General features: G+C 38.2%; 1 protein-coding gene and 2 long non-coding RNA genes across 3 annotated transcripts; all 3 read right to left on the bottom strand.

Moving 5' to 3' along the window:
• Positions 1–55: 55 nt before the first annotated feature.
• LOC124170385 lies at positions 56–762 on the bottom strand. The gene is made up of 4 exons (XR_006867448.1): positions 594–762; positions 378–449; positions 259–309; positions 56–131 (listed from the first exon to the last, which is right to left on the bottom strand). It is a non-coding gene; the product is annotated as an uncharacterized LOC124170385 (long non-coding RNA).
• Positions 763–2,979: 2,217 nt separating this feature from the next.
• On the bottom strand, positions 2,980–5,578 carry LOC124170407. The gene is made up of 8 exons (XM_046549128.1): positions 5,569–5,578; positions 4,538–4,884; positions 4,329–4,412; positions 4,189–4,224; positions 4,004–4,048; positions 3,772–3,865; positions 3,172–3,279; positions 2,980–3,065 (listed from the first exon to the last, which is right to left on the bottom strand). Exons 1-7 carry the CDS (start codon positions 5,576–5,578, stop codon positions 3,215–3,217), a joined length of 681 nt encoding a protein of 226 aa, XP_046405084.1. The 3' UTR covers positions 2,980–3,065; positions 3,172–3,214.
• Positions 5,579–5,780: 202 nt separating this feature from the next.
• LOC124170272 lies at positions 5,781–17,546 on the bottom strand. The gene is made up of 10 exons (XR_006867406.1): positions 16,738–17,546; positions 16,578–16,628; positions 16,362–16,435; positions 16,221–16,259; positions 16,036–16,078; positions 15,776–15,869; positions 15,397–15,577; positions 13,059–13,194; positions 6,474–6,838; positions 5,781–6,295 (listed from the first exon to the last, which is right to left on the bottom strand). It is a non-coding gene; the product is annotated as an uncharacterized LOC124170272 (long non-coding RNA).
• Between the last annotated feature and the right edge of the window lie 1,155 nt (positions 17,547–18,701).

The following is an 18,701-nucleotide window of genomic DNA, read 5'->3' as shown; positions in this document are numbered from 1 at the left end:
CTAAAGTAAGTATCCCTCTAGTCTTATTATCAAGTGAGAACAAATGGTTGACTCACATAAATAGGGCATCAACCTCCTCGTTCAAAACAACTGGTGTTTCCTCCATTCCAACTGAATCCGTATCCTTACCCCTGAAAGAAATAAAGAAAAAAGGCATTTTTAACTTATGTTTGTTCAAATGAAAAATGAAGAAGTTCAATAAAATCCAAGCACTTGTTCACAACTCTCCTCTTCTCTTTCTGCTGTATATTAACTCACCCGAGGCAATGGCGATGGTGGGGATCCGTTCTTCCTCGATATCTCGGCGCCCTAAAATAACTAAAATTAGCACTATAACTTTCAATGTCACAACTTGAAACAGTTCTTCCTTTACCTACCCCGCGGCATCTGAGGTAGTTGAGACTCCAATCCCTGGTTGTAAGTAAGAGGATTATGTCATCCATGTTTCCCTAACAGAGTATAAAGAAACCCAAAGTCAGACATTTGCTTATATTGATTCGGGAAAGTTATAGGTTGATTTCAGATGATTTACATGGTGTGCAATAGGTACTTTTCTAGTCTAAGTATCAAATATAAATATAGCATTAACTCACAGATTCTTCGACATCTGCCTCCTGCAGGTGAACCTCGACTCTGTCCTAAGGTATGAATGAAGAATGAAGTAAGAAGTTGGCAACGGCTGTTTGCATTACAGTCGGATCCGGATTTAACATCTTCGCATTTAACGTTTTTCCGCATTTAGCGTTTATTTTTTGCGGTCCCGATTCATTCCCTATTAGGACAATGTAAAAATTATCTGTATTTAGTGTTTCTGCATTTTGCGTTTTTCCGCATATATGGTCGTAAAAATTTTTCCCGCACAAGATTTATTTGCCCGATTTAACGTTTTTTCAAGACGGCTCATGCAAATGATTATCAAAATCTTGGAATTTCTGCTCATCGACAAGAAGTCTCTCATGAAAGTTTACCAAGAGTCATTAGAATTTACCGGGGAACGCTCCTTCAACTGCTTTCTTCCGCGAATGCAGCGCTGGGACCTTCAACTCGCAAGCTGGGTGATTTGTCCTCTCGTAATGTTTCGCTCCCCTTCTGATCCAAACACACCAAACACTTTTTGTATCAGATCCGATCTAAAGGAGCTAAGTCATCCCTTGATAACCTCTAACTACCTTGTCCTTCACTTCGTGAACTTCGATGATACGTGACGACTGATGACACGAGTTATCATCCGAGGGCCGCTACAATGATGGTTTCCTCGTAATGTTTTCAATTGACGGCTTATGCCCCTTTCTACTCTACTCTCTACGGGCAGTCCATTGTTAGCCCAATATTTTTCCAGTCAGCTACTTTCTCTTTTCATAAGAGGCTCGATATCATTTGTGAAGTTCACTAGAAGATTATTTTTATAATCCATTCCAAGGTCAGTTTCCACGGAGGAACAGCGAAAGAAACGAGGAAGTGTTTCCTCTGTCATGATCGTGAGTGAAAACATTCTTTCCTAATGGAACAACATTATTTTACATCGTAATTTAGATATCCCGGAGCCTAGATACCAACATGTGGCTGGTTGATATCGCTGTCGATTCAAAGATCTGGTGCTATTTTATGTCTAAAGAGAATGACAATCGGAGTTTTGACAATGAGCCTCCTGAGCGCACATTTTGGATTTCGAGGTCATCCAAAAAAGGAGAATCTTTTTTCTAGTATGCGTACAAGTCGATGGTGATTCAACTCGATGATAACACCAGATTCAATGTCATATATCCGCGGCCTCATGCAGGTCGAATGGAGCCCGGAGAAGTTGCTTACGCGGCGCGCTGATCACCTTGACTCCGACTCACCATGTTTCTCGGCTGTCCTCGGCATGCCCATGACTCTAAATAAATCGCTCATGCTGGAAAAAAAATCACCATATATCACGGTAAAATAGATGAGCGCGGAAAAATACGAAAATCCAGCAGGAATCCCTTGGTGCTTGACTGCGACACCATAACTCGGACGAAATTGCCAAAACTGCAGAGGCACTGTCAATTTTTCAGATGAAATCCAGTTCTGTTGAAGATTAAACCTTTCAACTTAACACAGTTTAGCTAATGGTTATTCAAGGTCCAACCAAATTTTATTAAAAGCTGCTGAGAAACATGGTGAGTCGGAGTCAAGGTGATCAGCGCGCCGCGTAAGCAACTTCTCCAGGCTCCATTCGACCTGCATGAGGCCGCGGATATATAATAACGAATCTGGTGTTCTCATCGACTTGTACGCATACTAGAAAAAAGATTCTCCTTTATTTGGATGACCTCGAAATCCAAAATGTGCGCACAGGAGGCTCATAAATCGCTCGTTTCGCCGAGGCAACAGAAAACGTTAAATTGTCAAAATTCCAGAAAACCTTCCTTTTCCTATATATTCAATAGTTTATAATTCGGGATTAGCGATCTTCTGCTGTCCCTTTATTTCACTCATCTTTACTGATGCAATGACAATTTTTCAAGTACCTACTTACACCTTTTTTTTATGATATTAGAAATGCAATAGTCACTACATGTCACTTTTACAGAAAAAAATTTAAAATTACTTCGAGGCCACTGAAATATGCGTAAAATGGAATCACTAATTTCCATAATAATATTCCGTGTGGGAATGCTTTTAAGTTGATGAATATTATAATTTTCTTAAAATATTTCATTGAAACAATTGTCATCCTCTCATTACTTATTTTTACTACCAATTTTTTAACTGATTCCTGAAAAGTATAATCCAACCGTAATTGGGCAAAGACATTTAATCAATGAATTTGTTGCTGCATTTAGCACCTTCAAGTTACTTAAAATAATATTTTTTATTCATAAAAAGCCATTTCAATCATTACAGGCCCTAAAACCTGAAAAAAATGGCAGGTCCTCATTTAGTGTTTTTCCGCATTTAGTGTTTTAAATTTTGTCCCCGCTGAAAAACTTTAAATCAGGATTCTACTGTATTTGAAAATCATCTATATCTATTTTTTATCGAAGTTCTATTATCAATACATGCCACGCCAACTCCTTCGTACTGGTACCTTCACAGTTCTGAAAAGGAAAACTGAAAATTACAGGGCATAAAGTAAAAAAACTTCATGGGATATGAGAAGTGTCCTATTCACAAATAAAAAGTGTAAATAATTCATTGACTCACATGCGGGAGATTTTCAGTCTCCACCTCGAGGAGAGCTGAGGTGTTACATGATGGAGGCTGAGTAAGCGTTGCATACGACTCTCCTACCTCTTCTGATGTCCCAGCGTTCTAAAAAGGAAAACATAGTGTCAAGGGGATAGCGTAAACAATTTTCCACTGCCGAAAACGACAAAGTACATTTATGAAAATATGGAAAATATCATGTGTCCACGGAGGACGACCCGTCACTTACCCCGTCAACATCCGTCTCCTCCTCCACCCCGCAAAAATGCAGAGATAAACTACACTTAATATTTTTAGAAAATACACACATAAAATACAATAAATATTTTTAAAAAACACAGATATTAAATGTAATTTATATTTTTTAAAATACAGATATTATATGCAATAAATATTTAAAAAACACAGATATTAAATAAGATAAATATTTAAAAAAATACAAATCTAAAAATTATGTGAATTCCTTTATACAATTCATAGAAAATTAATCTGGGAAATGTCCTTTCCTAAATATAGAAAAACCTAGGTAACAATTTCGCATAAATTAGCACTTTAACTTTCAATATCAGAATTTGAAATAGTTTTTCCTTTACTTACCTCGCGGCGTCGGAGGTGGCTGAAAAATATCCGGAGTCGCGGGAAGACTCAACTCCTCCGACTCAAAGAAAATTATGAGGTCATTAATGTATCCCTAAGAGGATAAAGAAACCCAAAGTCAAATTTTTGCTTATACTGGTTCGGGAATATGAAAAGTGGAATTTGGATGATTTCCATGATATGCAATAGGTATTTTTCTAGTCTATCAAATATAAATTTAACATTAACTCACAGATTTTCCACCATCTGCCTCCTGTCCGGGAACCTCGACTCTGTCCTAAGATAGACATGAAGAATGAACTTAGACATTTGCAACGGATGTTTGTATGATATGAAAATGGTGAAGTGGAGTCCAAACTGTATACATATAAAGAAACCTCTAATATATATCTATTTTCATCCAAGTACTCTACTCACCACAGGCAATGCTGTCTCCTCCGTAGCTTCAGAGTTCTGAAAAGGAAAACATAACGTTACAGGACGTACAGTAAAAAGCTTCATGGGATATGAGAAGTGTCATGTATACTATAAAAAGTGTAAATAACTCATTGACTCACATCTGGAATGTTTTGAGCTTCCACCTCGAGGAGAGCTGATGGAGGCGAAACTTCCACTTCCTCCGTTCTTCCGATGTCAGCGTTCTAAAAAAGAAAACACAATGTCAATGGGGATATCGTAAACAATTTTCCACTACCGAAAACGACGAAGAATATTTATAAAAAAATGGAAAATATCATGTCTCCATGGAGGACGACCCGTCACTTACCCCGTCAAAATCCCTCTCCACCTCCACCCCGCATGCCTCCGGGAGGGATATCCCCGAAAGGATCACTTCAACCCCGAGGCATGCGAGGCTCTCCCGAACTTCCTCTGGGGGGTCCCTCCATGCTTGACCGAATGCACTCAAGATGAAGTGCTCCGGGTACCTGGTTATACCTTTCGAAACCAGGCTGGTTACTCCCCGGGAGCATTTTTCTACAACTTCCCTTCCATATTTTTTGTACACAGAAGGGTGAACTTTCGCGATGTGGCGGACCAATTGCGTGCAAAACCTTTTGCCATATATAGGGCAGGGCTTAGGTGTTTCCCCCTGCCCTTTTTTATGGACACCATCTTCCAATTTATTTTTTATTCATTTCCATGTATCTAAAAATAGAAGAAAATAATTATTTAAATAGACACGAACGTTTGCAAAGGAGAAGCAAAAATTACAGCCTGCCTTTCCGGAATTAAGAATTTATAACAAAATAAGCTTATTGGAAAGAAAATATGTGTTCGTAGAGAAAGATCTCAAACATAGTAAATAACCCGTAGACTCGTCAATTACCTCCTCTTCATTTGTCGTCATCCACCCCGCATTCGTCCTTGAGGGATAACCCCGAAGGGATTACCTCTAACCCGAGGCATGCAAGGCTCTCATGTATTTCTTCAGAGGAGTTCCTCCACTGTGCCCCGAAAAGGTTTAATATGAAGGGCTCCAGGTATCGGAATAAACCTTTCGCAACCAGCTAAGTTATTGCCCGGGAGCACTTATCAATGGTTTTTCAAACACGGAAGGGTGAAAATAAAGCTGAACAAACCACGTCGGCGGCTAACAAAGAGTCAATAATGTATGCTAAAAATCAAGTACTTGCCGCGAGAAGGGTGATAGAAATTAATGGAAAACAGAGATTGGACAAACACGGCCAGTTTTTCAAGTCTAACATTTCGGACTCAAAAAAGGACGGACCAATGAAACTAATTAAAATATGTCATATAAAGTTAATTTTTCACTGTAAATAATTGTTGACAACAAACCTTTGGACATCTGATTAGTAAATATACTAAGAGTTCTGAAAAGGAAAACGTAACGTTACAGGGCGTTTAGTAAAAAGTTTCATGGGATAAGAGAAGTGTCCTGTATACTATAAAAAGTGTAAATAACTCATTGACTCACATCCGTAATATTTTCAGCTTCCGTCTCGAGGAGAGCTGACGGAGGCGAAATTCCCACTTCCTCCCTTCTTCTGATGTCAGCGTTCTAAAAAAGAAAACATAATGTCAATGGGGATATCGTAAACAATTTTCCACTACCGAAAACGAAGAAGAATATTTATGAAAAAATGGAAAATATCATGTCTCCATGGAGGACGACCCGTCACTTACTCCGTCAACATCCGTCTCCTCCTCCACCCCGCGTGCCTCCGGGAGGGATATCCCCGATGGGATTACTTCCACCGCGACGCATGCGAGGCTCTCCCTCATTTCTTGTGGGGAGTCCCTCCACAGGGCCCCAAAAGATCTCAACACATAGTGCTCCGGGTACCTATAAGTGCCGCTTGCCACCAGCCTGGTGATACCCCGGGAGCACTTGTCGACCACATCCCTGCCATATCTCTGAAATATGGCAGGATGAACCTTTGCGATGTGGCGGGATAATTGAGAAGTAAATCTCTTTCCACATATCGGGCACGGCTTGGGCGTGCCACTGCCCTTTTTTTTCGTTACCATCTTCCACATGATGGTTTTGTTAATTTCCATATTTCTAAAATAGAAGAATATTTATTTAAATAGACACGAACGTTTGCAAAGGAGAAGCAAAAACTACAGCCTGCCTCCGCGGAATTAACAATTTATAACAAAATAAGCTTATTGGAAAGAAAATATGTGTTCATAGAGAAAGATCTCAAACATAGTAAATAACCCTTAGACTCGTCACTTACCTCCTCTTCATTTGTCGTCATCCACCCCGCATTCGTCCTCGAGGGATAACCCCGAAGGGATTACCTCTAACCCGAGGCATGCAAGGCTCACATGTATTTCTTCAGGGGAGTTCCTCCACTGTGCCCCGAAAAGGTTTAATATTAAGTGCTCCAGGTATCGGAATAAACCTTTCGCAACCAGCTAAGTTATTGCCCGGGAGCACTTCTCAATGGTTTTTCACACACGAAGGGTGAACATGTTGGATTTGGCGGACCATCTGTGTTTGGTACATTTTCCACAAATAGGGCAGGGCTTCGGTGAGCCTCTACCCTTGGTGGTCTTAGATACCATCCTTCTCTTACGATCGATATTCATGTCCGCATCTCTAAAAATAGAAGAATATTTATTTAAACAGGCACGAATTTTTGCAAAGGAGAAGCAAAAACCTACGCCTGCCTCCCCAAAAATAACAACTCATAATTAACTAAGCTTACCGGAAAGGAGAGGTATGTTCGTACAAATTGAAGTTAAACACAGGAAATATCCAAATGTGAACTTTTCAAAATTTACTTTAAACTCATGGAAGGAAAGAAAAGGTGTCACAGTGATACTCATGGACTAGGTTAATGCCTAAAAATTTTAAAGGCCCTTCCTTCTTATGAGAATATAGAAACAAATGCAATGCTGAACAAGCCCTGTCGGCAGCTACATATAGTCCATAAAGTATGCCAATAAATAAGTTTTAGCCATGAGGGAGAGAGATAAAAATAAATGGATACAAGAGATTGGACTAACACGGCCAATATTTCTTACAAGTCTAACATTTTGGACTCAAAAAATCGACCGGCAGATTCCGATTCTTAAATTTGAACACAAATAAAAATACCGTACGAGTAACAATATTTTCATAAAGAAACATCACTTGATTGATCAAAACAACAATGTTCACAATAAGGCATAAACTCTTGAAAACGGATTGTTTACGTTCGGAAAGGAAATATTTATAGTGTTACCATCCATAGCATTTGTAATACGCTGGCATCAATTTCATACTCTGAATTGTTAGTAGAAAAATATTACATTATAGTAATGTCTATATGAAGTTACTATTCCTCATTACACACTATTGCTTCACCTAACTTGCACCACCAAGCTTTAAATCTGCAGTTACTAAAACCGTACCAGAGGTTTGACCAACTTGGCCAATATTTGTTACGAGTCATACGTTTTGGATGGACAATTTCATTTCTTCTCTTATGCACAAGTAGTTGATTCATAAAAATTTTAATATTTAATTCTAAGCAGACATCACTAGCCTGTTTAAAACACTAATCTTTCTCCTTCAGTCAAGACTATCCCTCTTGATGACACTTTGTATACAATTGAAGGACAACATTCATACAGCTACCAACCATTACCTACATGTAATACATTTGAATTCGTTCATTTAAAATTTATTAAAAGAGAGGGCTTTATAGTCCTAAATTTGCTTGTTATAATAAAGACGACATTATTATCATTATTATTTAGGTACCTGGCCACCGAGAAAAAAATTGGGGCTGGGGGATGTCTGGTCCCGCTGTTTGTTTAGATTTTGTTATTTTCAAACGTGGCCGTATCTGGAGGGATCCTGGCCCCTCCAAAGGTTTCGTAGTACCTCTAAAATATCTGGGGGCGGGAAAAAAATACATACAGTCCCCTCGGATTTTGATGGGGGCATGGTACACAGAGACCCAGTAGCCACTCTGATGTAGCAGACATAAATAGGGTAGTTTCCTTCACCAAAGAAAACAAAAGGCATTGATTGCGATTCGTTAATCATCATTAGTGTATTCATAATACACAAATTATTTGGTTTTTGAAATACCGGTTTAGACGAATGGTAAGGGTCAAATTTTATCCTCATTTGAAATAGGCCAGATTGGCTCCCATGCGATTCCACTCCACATGACGTCACAGGGACCTAGTTTCTACAGGAGAGGATAGGAGTTATACATCGCCCGAGGTTACTAATACATGCATGAGGCACAGAGCTCAGGTAAACATGCCTTAATAATCACCTATTAAAACTGGCTAAGGTCGGAAAGTTTTCTTAGTTTGATAAGGTATTAATAAACCTTTTTAAAGCCAACTACCAGCCAGCAAGGTACTCAGCTACCCGCTAGCATCCTGCGTCCTATCAGCGCTGAGAGCCTTGATCAAGGTCACCTCACAAGGTGGGAGGGGGAACCAGAAATGCGTCATACAAACTTTTCCCATCATTCCTACTTACGCGTCGCGTTTTCGCGTGATTAAAAGTTTTCACTTTTCATTTAATCGCAAAAAATAGATAATGCCATTTAAAAATCTAAAAGTGTGAAATACGTACTCCAGGAGTAATAAGCTTTCGATTTAGGCAATAAAAAAATAATAGGAAACCACCCTATTGAAGGAACTTCATCACAGCTAAGGGGGCTCCCCCCCAGATTTTCTAGGGGGACTACAGTGCTCCAGGGGGGAGAGGGGGGGCACTATGCCCTAACTATGAATATATTTATTAATCCAAGATTCAATTCAATTTAATATTGATATAAAAAAAGGAATTGATTTTCTCTTCAAATGAAAAAATGATTGGATGCACATGTACATTAATGTAGTAATATTATTTACTCAAAGAAATCAATAAAAAATATGCACTGTACTTTGAGTAGCTACGTTAGATGTAAACATTCCAAAAATTTTGTAATACCAATTACTAGAAAATATTAAGTTTATAACATTAAAACTCTTTGCAATGAAAAAAATATGAATAAACCTACACATTAGACACATACAAAAAGCATATTCATAAACCTTGCCTTGCAGTTTCAAAAATAAATACAGTGCTGTGTGTAATTAATACAGAAATAAATATTCAATACAGAAATCAGCAAGTCAAATAGATTTTCATACAAAAAATGCATATAGCAAATAGGATTACAGTAAGAGTACCTAACATTTCTATGCTGCTATACATGCATAGGTATCAGTTCTAAAATACTGATTAAGAAAAACATTTAAGTGTTTTACATAAAAAAATGTGTTCGTATAATTAAAAACATAATATTCATTAAAAGCTTTGAAAAAAATTTTATCATTTAGGTCAACCTTGAAACATAGAATAGAACCTATGTATCACACTAAAAAATCATTAAGGTGCAAATTGATAAAAATGCATGATACACTTACAAGCAATGGCATCTGATGGAAATAAGTCAACTTTTGGGAATCTGATATTACATATCCCGAGCCCCAAGAGACTCTTTTTTCTCGTGGTATAGAGCATTTTTGGAGGGCATTCGTTAAGAAGGGTCTCGCTGAACCTTTTTCGACCCCTCCATGGTGGGACTCCGAGAGTAGTTGTGCTCCCTCCTTTCCGGGTTTACGATGACCATACCTGTGGCATTGGTTCGCGGTCAACTTATGTATTGCTTATATGTATTTAGCAAATGGATAATTGTTGCTTGCACGTAAATTACAGACATAGAATATATATATATCCTCATTTTTATCTGGGCATTGTCAAATTTTAAACGAAGTTCTAAGGCCATTATCAAAGCATTTAACGCAGCAACAATTTCCATGTTGATGTTTATACATAACTCGAGATATAAGTTAATATTTGTCGTAGAATTTAGTTTAAAAATTCTAAACGATGCTCAAAAGACAAAAAATTCAATTCTTAGTTTATATTTCTTGAGAATTGAACAAATATTGGATTCGGAGGGTTAATCCTAAACCCTGAAGCGTTGGGTCCCGAGACAAAGGCGACCTAAACCCACGACCGTCCTGAAAGGGGGAGAGCTAAAAAACGTATACATACGGGTTTCGTTTTCTTGACCGCGGAAAGTCTCACTCGTATATATACGCCCGTGGTCTCCCGGGTCAGGAAACGTCCACACGTATATATACGTGTACGGTACAGAAAAGGTTAAAAAGTTCAGGAGAGAAACCACCCTCTCAGACACAACTGAAGCACCTTCTATAGTCAAGTACTTCATTGCGACCTCATACATTCCAGGGAAGGCATTTCTCATATCCTTCCAGAATTGTATTGGATTCGATAATCTACTCAGTAAGGGTGGATCAGGTATAATTTTAATTCTGTGGGTAAACTCCCATCTTGGGGATCAGGAATCGCATGCTAACTTTCTTCTGCCATGGTATCATGTACTGACCATAGGTCATCTGTATTTTGCTGGTTGGTTACTATGGGGGGACTAAGGGGCCCCTGACTCCTCAGTACGTCCTTTATTTCATCCCTGATATTAGTCACTGCTTTTGCAGCATTAAACTGCCATTTGAAATAAATATTTTTTTAAATGGGGGTGGAGGATAGTGGCTGCAGCTAAAAAAGGCTGTTCCTCAATGGGGTCCAATCTTCCCTCAACTTGTTCTCTCAATTTCTGTAGGAGCTCACCTACCACAGAATTATTCACATTAATTTTTGAGAGTGCAATGCATATACAATTCCACATCAGAATCACCAGGCTACCACTGATATACAGTGGAACTTGTTTAGTACGTTTCTGAAGGAACCACAAAAAATGAACGTACTAACCAGGAATATATGCTAACGAGGAAAGTAAATAATAGCATTCAGGGTAATTGCGGTCTGTGGAAAAGTCGTCATAATTAGAAATATTATCGGTAGTGCTTGTACCATCGCCTTCCTGAACTCTTTTCACTTTTAAAATGTGCACTATATTGAAAAACAATACCATATGAATAAAAATCACAATGTTTCATAGATTTCCTGAAGACATTTACATGAAAACGGCGTCTATCTCCCGTGATTAATCCTAAATATATATTCATAGAAAGAGGACAAGAAAAGCTAAGTCATTTATTTTTTGTCACAGCATACTCGGAGAATATAGCAACAACCCTGAGTATGTCAACTGGTTGTTTTTAAACATTATAAAAATTGGACAAAATTATATTAGCCTTTAAGTACAGCGACAGCCGTGCACATTCGCTTCTGGAATGAAACCATATCGATTAAGATATCGATCGATATATCGATTAATAACACGCAAGATTATTAGATTACGACGTAATTACAAGAAGTTTTTTTATTATACAGTTGAAATTTACTTTAAAAAATTGTCCATTGTCGTCTGCTTTCTCACCGTATTTTTAAGCTAAGCTTCGCGTGGATACCCAGAGCATCGTCTGCTCCCACAGCAGTAGTCAAGTAAATATGCACGTACTCCAGAGCCTAAACCACCTAGACGTCGAGTTTATGGAGTACTGCTTTAGATAAAGTGGGATTAGGATAAGACTATTAGATTACGATTTCTTCATCATGATATGTCGTACAGTAGCAACAATTGCCCACCTGCAAAATTTGTGTGCAGAGGGCACTGCAGAGGCAATAGAAGGTGAGGAGCTTGGGGTGGGTAAAATCGGGGCTTCTCATTGGCTGCAGTTTAGTTAGTGAGACATTCCTGATAAATGGCCATATTTTATACTCAACACGTCACTAGAATTGAGAAATGCCTTTGGATGAATCACAATCAAAGAAAGAGATCAATGGCTAATAATAATTGGCTCAGATAGAAGATACTAGAGAACGAATTGCGGGTTGCGTCACGGCAAGCAATTGAGCGTACTAACCAGGAAAGCGCAATTTTTTCAAACGTACTAACCAAATACTTTTAACTGTATAATGTTCGAATGGTACCGGGACCGAGAGAAATCGCCATACTAAGGAGGAAAACATACGAAGGAGGAGCGTACTGACCAAGTTCCACTGTACTTATATTCTGATATCTGTTTAGTGGAGGCCTCAAAAGGTGCTAAAATCATTACAACATCTCCCATAATCTCCAACTCTTCTGACGTTGGCATAGGAGGAGCATCCCTGTGGGATGGGGAGAGGAGTATTTTACCCACCCTTGGTAACAGTAATGGGAATCTTTCGATACAGTAAAATGTGTGGTTCCACCTGGTAGGAACATCCTGCTTTAAAAGTAAATGCTCCTTCTCACCTTCTTCTGCTCCTGTCTTAAGTGGTCTTGGGCCACATTACTCCGCTTAAAGTAAGCCACAATTCTTTTAATTTTCTCAATCACTTCCACCACTTCTTCCTTAGCTCTCAGAGCTTTAGTCACGACCAGGTTTGTTTTGTGTGCCAGGCAGGACACATGTACCTCACGATTGGGAATTAGTAGCCTTGTAGCCCCAACAATATTATAACCATTGTCAGTGGTTAAACTAACAATTTTTTTCATCAATTCTCCATCCGCACATCATATCCTTCAGATCACAGCACATATAGTATGCGGTGTGGTGTGGAGTAAATTGCTTTATCCCGAAAATCGTAGATACCATAGTGAAGCTCTATTCATATGTAATGAAAAGGAAATTGCGCCACAGTTTCAATAGAAATGTATAATTTCATGGTACAGAAATTTTGATTAGAAGAGTAAGAGATGATTACATCTTGTTAATATGGATCCAACGACTATAGTTCTGGTTACTATTATAATAGCCTCAATTTGTAAAAATTCATTTATCTCAACGACTCAACATTTATTTATCACTACAATTCACCGCAAAATTGTTGGTAGATTATGGCTTACCAATGCAGTGTCCAGTCAATACGATGAAGTTCATAACAGTTGCTGCATCCATAGTGAAAGAAACCCTCCTCACACATTAGACTGCCTGGCGGACAATGCTGATGGCTTCATATTTTTGTGACAGCATCCTCTTAATCTATAATATGGAAAAATAGAGTGTATTAGTGTGGCATATATACTATTTAATTTTACCATTTTCTGTACAAAAGCATTTTTTTCTGATCAAAAATATTATCTTCAGACCCTTTAGTAACAACTGACCCTCCCAATTATTTTCTTGTGATTCCAAGATTCCAGTGACTCAAGAAGGTGCTATTGTGCTTTTTTTGAGTCATCGCAGCTATTTTTTTACATATAAACTTAACAGTGCAGCAGGGACCTTATTGACTCGCCCGACGTCGTATCTGAAGCTAAGAGCCACAGATTGCATTGGGCAGAGTACATAATATGAAGAGAGCAAGAGGCCCTATTAAAACAAGTCTGGGAAGAAAACCCTGATGCAAGACGACCTCCAGGAAGACTGGGAAAAACATGTAAAGATACGTGCTGATTGATACGGGGAGAATGAGAGTCAGTGGGGCGGATGCAGATGTTAGAAAGAGTTGGAGGCAGACAGTTAGCAAGGCTTAACACTATCTAGAGTAAAATGGCCATGAGAGCAAGTATGTATGACCAATCATTTAGAACCTGCAGTATAGCCATTCAAATACATGAAATGAAGGGATATAATTTTGGTAGATGTAAATCCACTGTGAAATACCATTTTTCATGGAGTGAAATTCTAAGATCAAATATGGGGAAGAGGTACAGCCGTCCAAATTTCTCCTCTGCAACTGACGCTGATTATGAGGAGGGTACATGAAAAATGCAAGCTAGGGGTATAGACATCATTGGCAAAAATCACTGATATTACTGTACAAAAATCTCTAATTTCATGTTCCAGCTATTGAAAACACACTCGGTGATTCTCAATGCAAATAAAAAAGATTTATGTTACTTCCTAGTTCACCCTATTCCAGATTATCTTATCATCAATGACAGATCTAACAGGGTGGCCCGAACCCCTCAATTCATAACACCCGCACTAGCAGCAATAGCCAGTTAGGTGGTCATTCAGTTACTCAAGTTATAGTTGGAACATTTGTCGCATATCTCTTGATACTTTTATCCAGGCATTCCAAAAGGGAGTTTCGTGGTGCAAAGCAGGCTATTAAAAGAGGTGCCCCCGCTCCCCCTCCCTAAATTTGCCTATGGCAGTCACATACTAATTAACAATGACGGATGTCTTCCATGCCATGACTTAGCAACCATTTTCCCACAGAAGGAGACAAGGACTTCTTACGCGTTTCCACAAATGTATAACATTTGAAAATTTATTGTTTTTCATTTGCTAAATACAGCATGTTAATTTGAAAAATGTATCCGTACTTTTTTTTTATCTCTGCATGGTAAATTCGGCAGCAAATGATATGAGAGGTGCAGCGAAGGAAAGGTCCTGGAGGTCCGGAAGATATAAACATTGCTTGCTTGCCATCACGATGACTTTGGCCCCATTATATCTCGCAACGAAAGTGAGCTATTAATTACGTACAGAGGTACAGATTCAATACTCCGAATTCATATTTATCCCATATGAAAAATTTAGTTGATGCTTTTCTTTACCAGTGACTTACGTACATCTCTGTGGATGTGTTTAAATATTTCTCTTTCATATTTGTAATGAGACTTTTTTGTTAAATAAATCCTATACATTCATTTGAGCATTCGAACATTAATGTAACTACTTGAAACACAGTAATCACTTACGGATTAACGGTACTCCATTATACGCTAACTAAGTATGGATTAACGTAAGTCGAGGGATGCCTGCATTTGAAAATAGCCTTTCTTTGTATAATATAGAGAAACAAAATCTAAGACAACAAAAAAATCAGAAAGTTATTTCCACACATTCTTTTATTTTTATGCAACTCATGACCAAATAGGCCTATGTAATCTACTTTCAGATATATCAGATTTTTTGGTCTACATAGGGTCAGAGTTGAAAATTTGGAAAAGCAGTTGCCAATTGCATGAATTTAATAATCTGATCTTGAATGAAAAAATTTATACCATACAAATATTTAAAAAGTATATAGAATAAATGCAATAAATATTTAAAAAAATACTTTGATACATTTAAAATTAATTACAGCGTTCACTTAAGTAATTTTTACGAGGAAATATTAAGAAAACTCCCTCTATCCCTCCCTGAAACTACGAAAAATCAATGTGAGAAACTTACATTAGCACTTGAACATTTAATGTTCCAATTTGAAACAGTAATTCCTTTACTTACCATTTTTCAACATACTTCATGGCGTGGGAGGCCATTGATAAATATCCGTAATCTTGGGGAGACTCCATGTCCAATCCTCCCATGTGGTTCCACCTGTATAAGGCCTGTATATTGTAATTTGGGACACCTTATTTCTTGAGCCACTTGAGATCCAAATTAAAATTTTGGAAATGCGTAGTTGCTACTAGAATGAATTGTATAATCTCATTGGGAATGAAAAAATTTGTTGCATATATATATTTAAAAAATACAGAGATGATATACTATAAAGATTTTAAAGAATAGGATTCTAAATTTAATTATTATGTCTTTCCTTTGTAAGAGCTATAAAAGAAAAGTCTTCAATGTCACAATTTGAAACACTCTTTCCATTACGTACCTCACGGCATCGGAGGTGGCTGAAAAATATCTGGCATTGCGGGAAGACTTAAATCCTCAGATGCAAGAAAAATGGGCAAGTCATTTATGTATCCCTAACAGAGGATAAAGAAACCCAAAGTCACATATTTGTTAATATTTGTTTGAGAAAGTTAAAGGTTGAATTCGGATGACTTCCATGGTATGCAATAGGCATTTTTCTAGTCTAAGTATTAAGTATGAATATTGTATACATGCATAAGTATAAATATATTAACTCACAGACTTTTCCAGGGGCCTCCAAGTCTGGAACCTCGACTCTGTCCTAAGATATGAATGAAGCATGAAGTAAGACATTTGCAACGGCTGTTTGTATGATTTGAAAATGGAGCAGTTGAGTGCTAACAGGGCACGTAATTAAAAAACCTCATAACTACTTCTATGTATCATCGAAGTGCTCAACTCACCACAAGCTGCGTCGTCTCTTTTGTACTGGTATCAGAGTTCTGAAAAGTAAGACATAAAATTACAGGGCGTAAAGAAAAAATCTCATGGGATACAAAAAGTGTCCTATATACTAATAAAGTGTATAAACTTCATTGACTCACATCCAGGAGATTTGGCATTTCCACCTCGGCGAGAAGTAATACCCAGGCTGGTGTCAGCACATCCACCTGTGTCCCTAGATATGAAAGAAGAAAAAAACGAGACAATTGCAACCATTGTTTGTGCAAATGAAAAACGGTTTAAGTGGAGTAAAATCTAGGCTCTCAACGGCAGAACCTGTTTTCTGTAGCTACGTTTTCCCGAAGCCCTTGACCCACCTGCCGAAGTGAAGATGATGATTCTCCCACCTCGTCCGTTGTCTCAGCGTTCTTAAAAGGAAACAATAAAGTCAATGGGGATAGCGTAAACAACTTCCCACTGCCGAAATTGAGGAAGTAAACTATGTATAAAAATATTATGTCTCAACTTGCTACTCACTTAGTATGAAATGCTCCGGGTACCTATATATACCTTTAGCATATGAGGAAGTGATGGCAACATTTCTCCACGGTTTCCCTTCCGTGTTTTTCAAAAACGGAAGGGTGAACACGTTCAATGTGGCGGACCATCTGTGTTTGGTATCGTCTTCCACGAATAGGGCAGGGCTTCGGTGAGTATCTTTTGAATGTCTCTTCCTTAGGGTGAAGGACCCTTAGCCACCCTACCACTGGTACCCTCATCCTGTAAAGTAGATATTGTAAAAATTAACATCCTTACTTACGCAGAGCATAATTCTCTTATAATTTCATTTTTCAAGTCCTCATTTAGCTCTTCGAAAAATATTTTGCTTCCACCCTGCGTATTTGTTAGAAACTTGTTTGTTGACTTGCTTGAAGGTGACATTCTGTACTTCACCAATAGCCATATTTGTGAGCACTCCATTTCTTTAGGTAGTTCTGGTAAGGGTTACGCACCCCAAAAATCTGCCATGCACTTGCCGTACTTCGTGACTCCTAAGTAGATTATTAGTAAAAGTAGATCATTTCTCAATTTTTCCACAAAACGTTGTCCAGTATTCTCATACTTACTATAGTAATCATCCCTCTTACCTAGAGCGTCCTGGTTTAAAAAATTAATTCCCACTATCACACTAGGTATTTTTAAATTGCGTCCTCCTTTGTCACACTCATATCTTCCAGAGCTTCCTCCTGTTACATTTTTCCTTTGAAATTCTCTTCACGTTAATTCCTCAGTAATCAATTTCAGAGAGTAAGATCTTGCTCCCTTCTCTCCTTAAAAGCTTTGTCCCAACTTTCATTTATCGCCCTTATCCGTGAGAAAGTTAAGGCTTGAACAAGGTTCTGCCCATGGCTCTTTATTGACTACAGTCATTCCTACTGCGGCCGAGTACTGCCGCAAATATAGGACATGTCCCAAAAAATCGACCAATGCGTTCCTATAACCGCAGGGCCCAGTGAAGCTGTGCAATCTTGGAGGGTAGATAAGCAGGTGTCTTACATTTCTTGAATAATTTTGGGGGTTATCATTCCCCCTTTGTTATGTCCAGTAGTCATTCAGCTGTTTTATAAAAGGTTGTTCATCCGTGCACTGTCACCTGTCGTCCATAGTCCTTTCGATTTCATGGACATGTGATTGCTTTTCTTTCACGCCCAATTGAGGCTAGTATTGACGTCGGAAGGATCTGAAAAATAAATATTTTTGTGATCTTTATTGGCCTCAGTCAACACCTAAATTGCCATGAGCACATACAGTTTCGCTTAAAACAGACATTTCGCCAGGTAATTTTTTTTTGAAAGTCACTGGCATTCTACACAATTTAAAGAACAACTTCACAAAGGTTTTACCAAAAGATATGGTGTGGTGCAAAATGACCTCCAATGTCGTTGCACCCTTTAAACAATGTAACTATTGCTACTCCTTTCTTATTTCCTCAATGCTGATTGCAAATAGAGATCCACCAAAAGTTTTCGGTAAATAACATTCAGGCATTCATGTTACCACAGCAAGAAAATTTCTCGTTGTTAGAAAAACATGATATTATTTACCTCATCTACATAATACTTTCTGCTTTCTTTTTTGTTTCAGCAGTGTGGAAATTCATGTACACAACCGCAAACTATGGTTCTCGGGGAGTGTGGGGCACCCCTTTAGGCAATACCTCACCACCTATACTAAAGCCACACCAATATCCTTTCTTGACGTGTGGAGTGTTGGTTACAGGCACAAATAAAAATGCCTGTTATAATAATCTAGTGAAATTCAGGGCTACTTAAAACGGACGGAAAATGGAAACCATTGTCTTTTCTACTATGTCATGTATAGAACACTCATCGTGAATACAAAATATCTTGTGTGCTTTGCAGGCATGTATTGAAGAAATGATTTTTTCCTACATTAACCCTAGGAAGAATGAAAAAAAAATTGCGTTGCAGCCGGAGCAG

The sequence above is a fragment of the Ischnura elegans genome, chromosome 13 (assembly GCF_921293095.1).
Source record: "Ischnura elegans chromosome 13, ioIscEleg1.1, whole genome shotgun sequence".
Lineage (NCBI taxonomy): Eukaryota > Metazoa > Arthropoda > Insecta > Odonata > Coenagrionidae > Ischnura > Ischnura elegans.
Note: the sequence above shows the minus strand (reverse complement) of the source record. Positions and strands in the feature narration are given on the sequence as shown.

What these genes read in the sequence shown, in the direction of transcription:
- LOC124170407 (XM_046549128.1), bottom strand. An exon ending in AGGAGACAGCATTGCCTGTG is followed by an intron (nt 4,049 to 4,188) that starts GTGAGTAGAGTA and finishes TGTCTATCTTAG; the next exon opens with GACAGAGTCGAGGTTCCCGG. An exon ending in AGGCAGATGGTGGAAAATCT is followed by an intron (nt 3,866 to 4,003) that starts GTGAGTTAATGT and finishes TTATCCTCTTAG; the next exon opens with GGATACATTAATGACCTCAT.